Here is a 13,835-nt window from a genome sequence, read left to right as displayed (position 1 = left end):
TCTCACACATAAACATCCCTCACAAACACAAACTCCCATTCAATCTCACACACACAAACACTCATCACACAGCCACACATAAACTCTCTCTCTCTCACACACACACCAACACACTCCACATTTCTCTCACACACACACATTTTGCAAGCTCCACCTCTCTTGCTGGGATCACAGGAATGGTCGCTCGTCCCCTTCGCTCCTGAAATTGTTCAAAAGAACTTGTCAATTTGCAGCTGCCGATCAATCCTTGCACTTGGCTCTCATTGGCTGCAGCGGAAGCTGGTCCCGGGACTCAGCCGCGCCAGGCTGAGTCGCCACTGCTCAGTTGCACTTTGCGATGGCAGCACTGTGAGAAAGAGAGAGAGAGTGAGAGAGAGGTGGCTGCTGCAGCACCGGGCTCCTAACCCACACCGTCAGGATGCACAAGTGTGTGCTTCCAAAATAAACTTCCATCGGAGCGGGGAGGAGGAGAGAGAAGAGTGCGGACTGGGATCTGAATCCAAATGAACCCTCCTGCCGCAACATCTTTGTAAGATCTGCGGATCTGGGCATGGTTGAGTGATGAACTAAGTGCTGAGCGGAGAGCAGCTTTGCAACGGTTCAGTTTCTCCCCACAACAGACTTGATCCTTGAGGGGGGGAGGTGGTGGACTGAGTGTGTGTGTGTTGGGGGGCTGATTTTTGCTGTTGCTGCTTCACTTTGCAACAGGACAAGTGAGGATTTGCCAGCCTGGGTTTTTGCTCTTCGCATCATGTCCAGGATCCCCTTGCAATGAGTGGGGCAATCAACAGGTACCGAGGCGGGATGGAGGTGCCGGCGCCTCTGCTGCTCTGGCTGCTGCTGTGGGCTGGTGCTGGCGCCGTGGTCAACCTGAAATACTCGGTGGTGGAGGAGGAGAGAGCGGGCACGGTGATCGGGAACATCGCCAAGGACGCCGGCTTCTCAACTTGGGAGCAGAGTGTGCCCCTGTTCCGCGTCCTCTCCAACTCGGCGCCGCACCTGGTGGAGATCAACCCGCTGACCGGGCTGCTGGTCACCAAGCAGAAGATCGACCGGGACCTGCTGTGCCGCCAGAGCCCCAAGTGCCTGATCTCGCTGGAGGAGATGGTCAACTCCATGGAGATCTACGTGATCAAGGTGGAGATCCTGGACCTGAACGACAACTCGCCCAGCTTCCCGAGCGAGCAGATCGAGCTGGAGATCTCGGAGACGGCCAGCCCCGGCACCCGCATCCCGCTGGAGAGCGCGTACGACCCGGACGCCGGGCAGTTCGGGGTGCAGAGCTACCAGCTCAGCCCCAACGAGCTGTTCGGCCTGGAGATCAAGAGCCGCGGGGACGGCTCGCGTTTCGCCGAGTTGGTGGTGGAGAGGCCGCTGGACCGGGAGCTGCAGTCCCACTACAACCTGCTGCTCACCGCCCTGGACGGCGGCGAACCCCCCAACCTGGGCACGGCCCAGCTCCGGGTGCGGGTCATCGACTCCAACGACAACTACCCGGTGTTCGAGAAGAGCGCCTACACCGTGTCGGTGCTGGAGAACGCCCCGGCCGACTCGCTGGTCACCCAGCTGCGGGCCAGCGACCCGGACGAGGGCACCAACGGGCAGGTGGTCTACTCCTTCAACAGCTACGTGCCCGAGCGGACCCGGGAGCTCTTCCAGCTGGACCCCCGCACCGGGGGCATCACCGTGCGGGGCGACATCGACTACGAGGAGGGCAGCGTGTACGAGCTGGACGTCCAGGCCAAGGACCTGGGTCCCAACTCCATCCCGGCTCACTGCAAGGTGACGGTCAACGTGCTGGATGTCAATGACAACGTGCCGGTCATCACCCTCTTCTCGGTCAGCAGCCAGACGGTGGAGGTGAGTGAAGCCGCCCCGCCGGGCTACGTGATCGGCCTGGTCCGGGTCTCCGACCGGGACTCGGGCGCCAATGGCCGGGTGGAGTGCAAGCTGCTGGGGGACGTGCCCTTCAAGCTGCAGGAGTACGAGAGCTTCTACACCATCCTGGTGGACGGGCAGCTGGACCGGGAGCAGCGGGACCTCTACAACCTCACCATCCTGGCCAAGGACGGCGGCTCGCCCTCCCTGCAGGCCACCAAGTCCTTCACCGTCAGGATCACGGACGAGAACGACAACCCTCCCCTCTTCTCCAAACCCTTCTACCAGGTCATCGTGCAGGAGAACAACACCCCGGGCTCGCACCTCCTCTCCGTCTCCGCCCGCGACCTGGACCTGGGCTTGAACGGCAGCGTCTCCTACCAGATCGTCCCGTCCCAGGTCAAAGACATGCCCGTCTTCACCTATGTGTCCATCAACCCCACCTCGGGGGACGTGTACGCCCTGAGGTCCTTCAACCACGAGCAGACCCGCTCCTTCGAGTTCAAGGTGATGGCCAGAGACGGGGGCAGCCCGGCCCTGGACAGTAACAGCACGGTCAGGGTCATTGTGCTGGATGTCAATGATAATGTGCCGGTCATCACCGCCCCGCCTCTGGTCAATGGCACCACTGATGTCTACATCCCCAGAAACGTGGCCTCCGGCTACCTGGTCACTGTGGTCAAAGCCGACGACTACGACGAGGGCGACAACGGCCGCCTGACCTACGAGATCGCAGACGGTGCCAGGGGCTTTTTTGAGATGGACCAGACCAGTGGCGAGATCCGCACCAGCAGGAACTTCGGCGAGGGGGCCGAGACCAGCTATGAACTGATTGTGGTGGCCCAGGATCACGGCAAACCCGCTCTGTCCTCCACTGCCCTGATTGTGGTCTACCTCTCCCCTGCCCTGGATGCCCAGGAATCATCAGGCTCCCTCAATCTGTCTCTCATCTTCATCATCGCCCTGGGGTCCATTGCTGCCATCCTCTTTGTCACCATGATCTTCGTGGCGGTCAAGTGCAAGAGGGACAACAAGGAGATCAGGACCTACAACTGCAGGGTGGCAGAGTACTCCTACGGGCAGCAGAAGAAACCCAAGAAGAAGAGCAAGATCAGCAAGAATGACATCCGGCTGGTGCCCAGGGACATGGAGGAGACTGACAAAATGAACGTGGTCAGCTGCTCCTCGCTCACCTCCTCCCTCAACTACTTTGACTATCACCAGCAGACTTTGCCCTTAGGGTGCCGGAGGTCGGAAGCCACCTTTTTAAACGTGGAGAATCAGAACTCGAGGAACACGACTGGAAACCACGTGTATCACACCTTCACCAGCACCCAGAACTCCCAACAGCAGCCGGACCTCATCATCAATGGCATGCCCCTTCCTGAGGTGAGTGCCCCCTGACTTAATCTGGCATTATAGAGGCTAGTACGTGACCAGCGCAGTTGTATGAGTGAGTTCACCCCCATCTGTTCCCCCCCCCCCCCCCCCCCCCCCCGGTATTGACAAAGAGCCTAGAGTCGGTGGGGAATGTAAAAGGTCAGTTAAGTCTCTTCGTCAAACTTGGCACATTTGTGGTTGCCGCTTAACTGCCCCCTGAAATAACCTAGGAAGGCACTCAGTTCAAGGGCAGTTAGGGATGGGCAATAAATGCTGGCCCAGCCGGTACCACATCCCATGGATGAATAATGGAGAAAATAAATTAAAAAGTTACGATCAAGCAGCAACAGGACTGCTGGGCAACCCAATTCAGCAAACCGGTTTTAATTCAATGGTGTGGAATGCACTGTCTGAGAGGGTGCTGGATGCAGATTCAATCTTAACATTCAAAAGAGAAAAGGGAACACATTCCACTGCAATGAGGAAAGATCAGAGGGTTTGGGTTAGCTGGATTGCCCGAGCAAAGAGCTTGTACAGGCATGAATGGCCTTATTCTGTGCTGTATCATCCCAGATGCTGGACGAGTGAATAGTTACGTTCCATTTCACTTAGTTTCACCAGAGTTCTGAGAAATCATTGCAGGGAGCGATGAGCAGCTGCATTGTAACGCTGCAACTCTCCATTTGGCTTTGTTGTGGGTATGAAAATGGGTTTACGTGCAGCTCAAGAAGTCAGTGAAACAATGGAATAAGTGGTTGACTTTACAGAACTAATTGACATGACACTCCACATCAGAGAAGCGATTACCCTGCCTCTAGTCATAATGTGGGGCTGGGTAAATGGGCTGAGGAGTGGGGGAGGGAGTTGAAGAGCCATGTGTGGGGTAGAAAACCCCTTTGAGGTGTTTCAATCCACTGGGTTGCACTTCGAGCTGTTCTGCAGTATATGTTGTTGGCACTGCATATTCAGTTACGGTTGGATGTGAAATTGGAGGCGGGTGATGTGAATAATAAGTATGTTAAAATGAATCATAAATATCACAAGGGAGAGGCTAACATGGGTCAAATGTTAAGAGAAAAGTTAGTTCATTAAATAAGCACAGATGAGGAGGGGAAGGTATTTTTTAAATTCAACAACGGGAGGAAACTGAAAGTTGCTGAAAAGAAAGGACAGATTGATGTTCCTTGTCTCCGTTCTCAAAAGGAAAATAGAAAGCAAAAGTGAGCTTTCTGTGAAGTTATGATCTTTAAAAAGTTACATTTTTAAAAAAACAAGGAAAATCCAGGAACACAAAGGCAGAAATAAAAGTAGAAAATAAATACAAGTGAAAATATACATAAATGTGGCATCAAACAAAAATGAAGGGAAATATTAATAACAAGCATTATAAATATATCATCAAAATAAATGAGACGCTTTGTTGAAATGAAAGCAATGTTTCTTCCCTGCATTTGCAACAGTTCTCGTTGGTACTGAGTCATTTAAATCACTGAAAGCTTTGTGAACGAAATTTTTCCTGGACTGTTTGCCTGACAAAATTGTTTCAATTCCTATTGAAATAATAGACAGCTGCTTACTATAATAAAAACAGCATCCCCCCCAAAAAAAGAGGGCTTGTTTGCCATTGGCCCTCCAAGGGACAAACTAGTGCATGCTGACAATCTAAACGCTCGCACTTCATTCCCACAGCTACCTAAATTGCTGAAAGCAGAATTTCAACCGGTAAAAATGCATGGTTCTGCAGCTGGATTGCCTGAGGAAGTTTTGGAAGCAGAGGGAGAATGTTGATGGTGTTTAGAAGGCAGTGGGAGGTTCTCCCCTTCGTAAAACATGCCTCAAATTGAACCTTAATTCTAACTGGGTCTAATTGTTTTCTTTCACCCTGAACATGCAGGCAGCGTGTCAGTCTTGTGTGTCAGTTAAATAATTGATTGAAAACTCAAATTATTCAGTGGGCAGAAAAAAAAGACTTGCTGAATGTAATGAAGATGATCTGTGCAAAGGGAAGATTCAACTCTTCTGAGTATCGACTGCTTAATTTAAAAAATAGAATCTAAACTAAAATTCTAATGTTAAGTATTAGCAAAGAAAATTGAATAAATTCTTAATTTGATGTGTTCTGCAATGAAGTGAATGGGAAAAATAGAGCTGCAGTCATTCTCAAAAGATTAGCTGCATAACCGGGACTTTAGATCCAGCAAAAGGAGTGCTACAATTTGAGTTTCTGACGCAAAACTCATTCTTCCAAGATAGTATCACTGGATATCAATAGTCATGATTGGGTTGCATGTTCCTACACGCACCATTGACCATTCTTCTTCCACCAAGCTACCCCCTGCTAAAAACAATGTTTGAATTACCTTAAGAGATTCTATGCTTACACTTGACATCAACAAAGCACCAGCGTATGTGAGAATGTAGCTGCAGAGTCAATGGGACTCAGTCGTGTTTGGCCCTAGCAGCTGCTTTGCTGTGAACTACTTAGCCCATTTTCTCTTGATCCGCCACGATCACTGTAATCACAATAGCCAAAAAGAAGGCAGCATTGATTTTACATCCTGTGACGTTGTGCGACCCCTATTGCCTGGGCCACACACTTTCCACAAGCTCACTCTTTAACTACTTGATAGCATTTAGTTTGCTATGTAACTCAGTTGAGAAAATTTTCAAGCATTGTATAGGAATTAAAGCGATTTGAATTTTCATTTGTTATGCCAAGCAATATGTCACACTTGTTCAGCTCACTGAAATGTGAAAATTGCAGATTTCCTCTGGTGCAGAAAAGAGCCACAATTTCTCTAACCAGTAACCTTTCCCGACAGGCAAGAAATAGTTAGTTGCTGTAGTGCAGTACATTATGGTGCATGGCATCATAACAGCTTGAGTAAATGATGCATCCATCAGCTTTTAAGAATACCAAGTGCTGGTAATACTGGAGTACTATTACATCACAGGTTGGTGTGAATCCGCTTAATACCACACCTCTGCTGACCTCTTTAAACTTAACCACAATGCTGTGGCAGGAACTGAGCAAAGATCAGGAAATGCCTGGTGGAAGAAGAACAAGTATTGAATTGGTAGGTTGGGATGGGAGTTTGGGCGGGGTAGGGATAAGGGCTTGGACGAAGTGATGATGGTAAAGCCGCCACCAAGTCCCTCCTTTCTGACACAGTAAGAAAGCTCACAACACCAGGTTAAAATCCAACAGGTTTATTTGGTGGCGCAAGCCACTAGCTTTCGGAGTGTTGCTCCTTCATCACTTACCTGGTGAAGGAGCAGCGCTCCGAAAGCTAGTGGCTTGTGCTACCAAATAAACCTGTTGGACTTTAACTTGGTGTTATGAGACTTATTACTGTGTTTACCCCAATCCAACGCCGGCATCTCCACATCATGGCTACTGTCTGACACAGTAAGAAGTTTAACAACACCAGGTTAAAGTCCAACAGGTTTATTTGGTAGCAAAAGCCAGTCCAACGCCGGCATCTCCACATACTGTCTGACACCCAGACATGGGCATTGTTGGCTGGGAATCAAAGACACATGTCATTTTCTCTCAGATACCAGAAAAATGCATATGTGAGAAGGAAAGGGGGAAAGCAAAGAGAGCAAATTGGGTAAGGGTGGAGAAGTAAAAGAAAGATACAACCTTCAAATAAAGGTATAGTTTCAATAATTTAAGTTTTTAACTATCTTGATAATTGCTTCTAATGTAACTGAATTAAAAACACCAGGTTCGAATGAAGAATGAATTAATGAACAGATTACCTAGTCAGCATCAAATTGCTATTTCTGAAGTTTGCTGAGTGCAAGTTTGCTGCTGCGCATCTTACTTTATAACAGTGACCATATTTCAAAATACTGGAAATCTGAAATAAAAGCAGAAAATGCTAGAAATGCTTAGAGGTTCTGGCAGCATCTGTGGAGAGAGAAACACAGATATTGTACTGGTAAAATATATTATTTAAATACAATGATAAATGTAAAATACTGCAGATGCTGGAATTATGAAATAAAAGCAGGAAATACTGGGAGAACGTGTTGGCAACATCTGTGGAGAGAGAAATAAGGGGAATTTCACAGTAACTTCATTGCAGTGTTAATGTAAGCCTTGTGACTAATAATTCAACTTTAAAAAATAAGAGTTAACATTTCGAGTCTGTATGACTTCTTCAGACATATTCTACTTAAATTACATTTTCAGCATCCACAAATTCGATTTAAATGCAAGTTTTTCTTTAACTTTGATTATCCTAGTCACAGAACACCGCTGAACAAACTAGCGGTTGTTATTGATGTAATGCAGATTTGTGCCATCATGCAGGCAAGGGAATTAATTAATAAAATACCCAACTAAATAAGCGGTTTTAGATTAGACAATACAGAGTCATTATTTATGGTAACTTTTGTATTTCCCTGATAGGTATGTTGTATAAATTATGACCTTTTATGCAGATGACCGAGCATTAGTTCAGGTTCTTTAATGCGCTTTTTAGCTTCCTGGCACTGTAATCTGAACCATTCAATCTGAAGATTTACTGCTGAGATTAGATTTCAACTGTTTTGTTAAAGGAAGGTGCTGCAGGCATGTTCCAATTATCATTCATCAAGATAAGGTAAAGGCCAAACTCTCACAGGAATGGGTTGCAATACAGGTTATTGACCCATAAATAGCTATCATTGAATCCATTGTTTGAATTACCCTGGTGGGGGCACATTCCAAAAGGATTGGAAAGGTTACAAAAAGGTCCGTGAAGTTCACTAATGTATGGAACACCCTTGGAAAGAATGTGCATTCTTTACTTTTGTGCCCATTGTTGTCTGAATGGCCACCTTGGGTGTTTGTGTGATCTACATAAAAGGTTGGATCAGGCCTGACTTTTTTCCATAATAATGGCGTCCCTGTTAATGTCATGCTGAGGGCAAGTTCTCATCAAAGCTGAGACTCTGGACAAAGCAGGAGTGCTGCTATCATCTTTAAACCATTAAAAAGGGGAATAAATGAAGATCAGCACTCAGGGTTTTACATTACAACAGCGCAGAAGACTATTCTCTGGTGCCAGTTACATTTCTGCCTATAAACAGCGTGAGATTTGGGGTAAAATCAATGGAAGGACTGTGAGCCTGCTGCTGAATGAAGGCCTGCTTATTCCGGGACGTTAAATGGTGATGAGATCCAGTCCCAGATGTTTGCAGTTGTCCTTATGTTATACCCCAGAGCCTCAGATGCCAACAGAGGCCAGTGTGTGATCCAAATGTTAATGGAAAGAGAGTCAAATAGCTTAGAGTAGCCAGATTGGAACTAAAACAGCCAAAAAACCAGCTTATGATTCCCCTGATGGGTACAGGGGTTACATTGCTGCTATGTGCTGAAAAGATTGCCAGAATAGAATTGACAGTGTAATTTAGGTATGTGTAAAATTTGTTGGTCAGATAGATCGAGAATTTAGGCTTTTTGCCTATTTTCTGTCTCTGGTTATCAGTGGTTTTCATGTAGCTATTGGCTACATTTAAAAAAAAGCAATCCTTTTGTGCTTAATTGATTTCATCCCTGGTAGGAAGAATGTGTTTTACATTGTGACACATTTCCATGTGACAGTCCGTATGTTGAAAGGTTCTGCATTCTATTTTACAGCTGGGATTACACTGGTAACTCTCTTATCACACACTCCAATTTCCATTAAACTTTTATTTTTAAAAAATGCTTTGGAATCACTGGAACCTCACATGGTGTATGGGATTGTGTTAGAATGTGAAGCTGACTGAGTTCCTTGTGCCAGTTTTGCTATGGTGAGAGGTGGGACAGCAGGAGATAGTAGATTATGGAGTCAAGGATGGGCAGGATGTTTCTCTAAAGGGTGCGAGATAGAATTGAAGGAGTAAGTTGCCTTATAGAGGCCAGTTATAAGGCAATGGTGCTGCTAATATAAGACTAGCCACCAGCGCCACAGCAGCCAGCTCAAAGCAGCATTTGGAAAAGGCTCGACGCAGGTCATCTGTCCTTTCTGTCAAAACATAGCCCAGCGGGAGAGGTGAACAAGAAACCTCGTGTGAAAAGGCACTTACTCCCATTCTGTTGTTCCACATGTAAATAGTAGCCTAGATGTGCCCAGTAGATTGATTGCACCAAGCACTGTGTATTACTGAGATTGTGCCGTTGGTAACGTCTCCTCAGTGCATCAACTGGTAATCGTTTAGCTTGACCTTTTCAGACATCCTGAATGTTCAACATAGGGAGGGAGGAAAAAAACAGATCTGCCAAAACCAGAGTGCATCAGGATACTGCAGTGTTAAAAAAGATAAACCTGCAATATGGAAGTGGCAACAGGTTTTTCGAACTTTGCCTGTTAACTGACTCCGATCCATTAAGTAATCATGGAAAGAAAAATGTACTTTGCCTTGGGGATCAATGGAAAATAAAAAAAGGGGTTGTCCTTACTGAGTAATACTGCACACTTATTGAAAGCTCTGGGTTCAGTAACAAGGGTGGTATTTGGTGTTGTCCTGCCAGACCTGTGGAAAAGCAGCCTGTTCTGAACATGGAGCCCAAGAGAGGGTTACATAAAAATACATCTGAGGCAGTAATCAATCGAACGCATGTACAGTTTAGTGTTTTGAATTGACCTGTGTAATTTTACTTCAGTATAATTCACGCATGAGCAGCAGTTTAATTCTATCACTGGAAAGGTCAGGTTTATTTCATGTGGGGGGGGAGTTCAATATATCTTCTCTTCAGGTGATGAACCGAGGGTGACGGTGCCTCCATTTGTGTTACTCAGGATCAACCACTAGGAGGTGCATGTGAGCTGCCTGGGGGGTGGCTTTCTTTTACATTCCCTTTTGTCTAATCTGCCTGGAAGCAACTGGTATTTTCTTGGTACTGTGGGCCTCAGTAATTAAGGGTGAGGTGGAGGCGTGTGGGGGAGGGGTTCAATTTATGAGTCTCGGTCTAACCTCTCTCCTTCATTAGGCACTCCTCGAAACAACCTGACCTCTTTGACCAATCTTGTTATCATCTTCACTAATATCTCATTGTGTAGCTCAGTGTCAGATTTTGTTTGATAATGCTCTTGTGAAGTGCCTTAGGGAGCGCTTTACTAAGTTAAAGGTTTTTTTATTCGTTCATGGGAGCACAACAGCACAGTTGTTAGCGCTGCTTACAGTTCCATGGGCCCGGGTTCAATTTCGGCCATGGTGACTGTGTGGAGTTTGCATGTTCGCCACATGTTTGCGTGGGTTTCCTCTGGGTGCACTGGTTTCCTCCCACAGTCCAAAGATGGTAAATGTGTGGAGTTATAGTGATATGGATGGGGGGGGAGGGCCTGGATAAGATACTCTGTCAGAGAGTCGGTGCAGACTTGATGGACTGAATAGCCTCTTTTGCACAGTAGGGATTCTGTGATTCAATCGGCACCACTGGCTGGGACAGCATTTATTGGCCATCCCTGATAGAGAGAGAGTCAACCACATTGCTGTGGGTCTGGAGTCACATGTAGGCCAGGCAGTAAGGATGACAGATTGCTGCCCCGAAAGGGCAATAGTGAACCAAGTGTGTTTTTACAACAATCGACAACAGTTTCACTGGCAGCATTTAACTTTTAACCTGCCATGGTGGGATTCGAACCAAGGTCCCTAGAGCGTTAGCCTGGGTATGGATTATTAGTCCAGGACAATACCACTTTGCCACTGCTATATGAATGTAAGCTGTTTTTCCTTGGCCCACTGCCTACTGAGCACATGTCCTTTTTTAATGATTTGCTGTTAAATAGCAGGCAAGAAAGGCGCGAGATCCGGTTGAACAGTTTACTCCAGCCATAAGTGATGATGTGGTCTTCTGACCGATCTGTAATGTGCCCTAGTCAATATTGATTCCTCAACTTAGATTACTGGGGTAGGGGGGAAATATCTGGTCATTTTCACATTTTACATGGGATCTTGCTGTGCATAAATTGGCTGCTGTGTTTCTCACATTATGACAGTGGTGGTGAAGAACTTTGAGATGTCCTGATGAAAGGCGCTTTAGAAATGCTTTCTTCCAAAAAAAACAACAGGAGTGCAAGCTGAGAACTGGCACCAAGCCTGTCCTGCACTATAGAATTGTGATGCAACTTGTGCATCAGGACGCTAGCACTTGGATGCATTGCCTGGCCCAACGCACTTACAGGGCTATTGTTGCAGGTGACAGTACAGGATGCAGATTCAGATTGGGGCGGCACAGTGGTTAGCACTGCTGCCTCACAGCGAGAATCCCTAGCTTGGGTCACTGTCTGTGTGGAGTTTGCACATTCTCCCCATGTCTGCGTAGGTTTCCTCCGGGTGCTCCGGTTTCCTCCCACAGTCCAAAGATGGGCAGGTTAGGTGCATTGGACGTGCTAAATTCTCCCTCAGTGTACCTGAACAGGTGCCGGAGTGTGGTGACTAGGGGATTTTCACAGTAACTTCACTGCAGTGTGAATGTAAGCCTACTTGTGACAAATAAATAAAATAGGCCTGAGTACAGATGAGGGACCATTGCCAAGGCCTGAATACAGAGGCAGCTCATTTACATTTCACCAATCCATCAAGTCCCATGCAGCCCACACATGCTGAATCAGGGATGTGAAAAAAAATTGCTTTTAAGAAGAGCAATTGAGTCTGGCCTGTGAAGTTATGGAATCCATTGGAACTCTTAACTTTGTACATGGAAGCTTAATAAATTGCTTGTATTGTGGGTCACGAATTTGAACAAGAGCTTTTAAAAAGACAAGAAGTAACATGATTTCAGTAATTGATGGTGAGCTCAGTCTGTTGATGGAGGAGATAATTCAAAAGCCTTCATTTTACTGATGTCCTGCATTGTAAAGCCTAGCCATTACAAACCCGGTGTCTTTCATTCGATTTTAGTGCACAATAATGTGTGAAATGTGAGGAGAATAGAGCCTGCAATGAAAGCTTCAGACTCTACTTTTATTGAAATATAACTGCAAGAGCAGGAGATTTGCATCGTGTTTGGTGCACTGAATTGTTAGACTGGCATTGATGGCAAACAGAAGGTTGTAACCTTAACACCTTAATGACAACAGTTAGGAATTTCACACTAATGGGTGAGGTTGAATTGCATTGTTGAACAATGGCCTGAAAATTACTCCTAGCAGTTTCCTTTTGGACGAATGCATGTTAAGGTGCTTTTAGTCAAAAGAAGTCCAGCTAGGCTTGGTCGAAAATGCTTAACTTTGTTCATGGGACAATGGCCAGAGGTGGGCGGTGGGGGCTGGGATTGGTGGGAAGTGAAGCTGAAATCACTGCTAACATTGTAGCTTCAAAGTCACTGACAGAATAGAGATCTGGAACTTCTGAAAATGTCAGAAGTGTTCTGTTTCTGTGGAGAGAGAAACAGTTTGTGTTTCAGGATGATTATTTCTTGTCAGAACTAGAGAAAAAATAAAGACGTGACAAAGTTTAGGCAAATACAGAAACAGAGGGTGAGGGAAGTGGGGGCAGAACAAAGGGGCAGATCTGCGAAAGGGTGGAAGGTAGGAAATATTAAGTGACAAAAAGGATAATGGTGTAAAGTAAATGGAGATGGTAATGGAACAAGACGAGGAACAAAAGACGGGTCTAGGTGCACTGTGGATGGGAAAAAACGAGTCCCCAACAGCTGCTGTCTGAAAAATGCAGTAAGAAGTCTCACAACACCAGGTTAAAGTCCAACAGGTTTATTTGGTAGCAAATACTATTCAGAATAGTATTCTGTAACTTGATTTTTGTGTCTCTGTGCCCTGTTTGAGAGCGCATTTCCACTCCATCTGACGAAGAAGCAGCCCTCCGAAAGCTAATGGTGTTTGCTACCAAATAAACCTGTTGGACTTTAACCTGGTGTTGTTAAAACTCTTACTGTGTTCACCCCAGTCCAACGCCGGCATCTCCACATCATGAAAAATGCAGGACAGAGGTTTTGGCCTGAAATTATTAGTCTACAAGATTATGAGAGGCATGAACAGAGTAGATAGAAGCTTTTTCCCAGGGTGGAAGAGTCAATTACTAGGGGACACAGGTTTAAGGTGCGAGGGGCAAGGTTTAAAGGAGATGTACGAGGCAGATTTTTTTACACAGAGGGTGGTGGGTGCCTGGAACTCGCTGCTGAGGGAGGTAGTGGAAGCAGATGCAATAGTGAGTTTTAAGGAGCGTCTGGACAAATACATGAATAGGATGGGAATAGAGGGATATGGTCCCGGAAGGGTTGGGGTTTTTAGTTAAGTCAGGCAGCATGGTCGGTGCAGGCTTGGAGGGGTGAAGGGCCTGTTCCTGTGCTGTAATTTTCTTTATTCTTTGTTCTTATTGAAGTCAATACTGAATCTGGAAAGTGTAAACTGCCTATTTGAAAGATCATGTTCTGGTCTTGAGCTACATTGGAATATTGTAGGAGGCCAAGGATAGGGGGATCAGCATGAGACCAAGGTGGAGGATTAAAATACCAGCTAATTAGAAGCTCAGGGTCACCCATTACCAACCCACAAACTGTATTTGGATGCTCCAATGTAGAGGAGGCCATGTTGTGAGCAGTGAATATGGTACACTAACTTGGAAGTACAAGGAAATTG

General features: G+C 46.3%; 1 protein-coding gene across 2 annotated transcripts in view; it reads left to right on the top strand.

Moving 5' to 3' along the window:
* Positions 1–653: 653 nt before the first annotated feature.
* Positions 654–13,835, top strand: part of pcdh19 (protocadherin 19) — a 121,511-nt gene continuing 108,329 nt past the window's right edge. For both annotated transcript variants that reach the window (XM_078211685.1, XM_078211684.1), the window contains exon 1: positions 654–3,267. In XM_078211685.1, coding sequence (XP_078067811.1) covers positions 772–3,267 — 2,496 coding nt within the window. In that variant the 5' untranslated portion in view covers positions 654–771. The remainder of the gene's footprint in view (positions 3,268–13,835) is intronic.

The sequence above is a fragment of the Mustelus asterias genome, chromosome 4, assembly GCF_964213995.1.
Source record: "Mustelus asterias chromosome 4, sMusAst1.hap1.1, whole genome shotgun sequence".
NCBI classification, from domain to species: Eukaryota; Metazoa; Chordata; class Chondrichthyes; order Carcharhiniformes; family Triakidae; genus Mustelus; species Mustelus asterias.
This window is presented reverse-complemented; position numbering and strand designations above follow the sequence as displayed.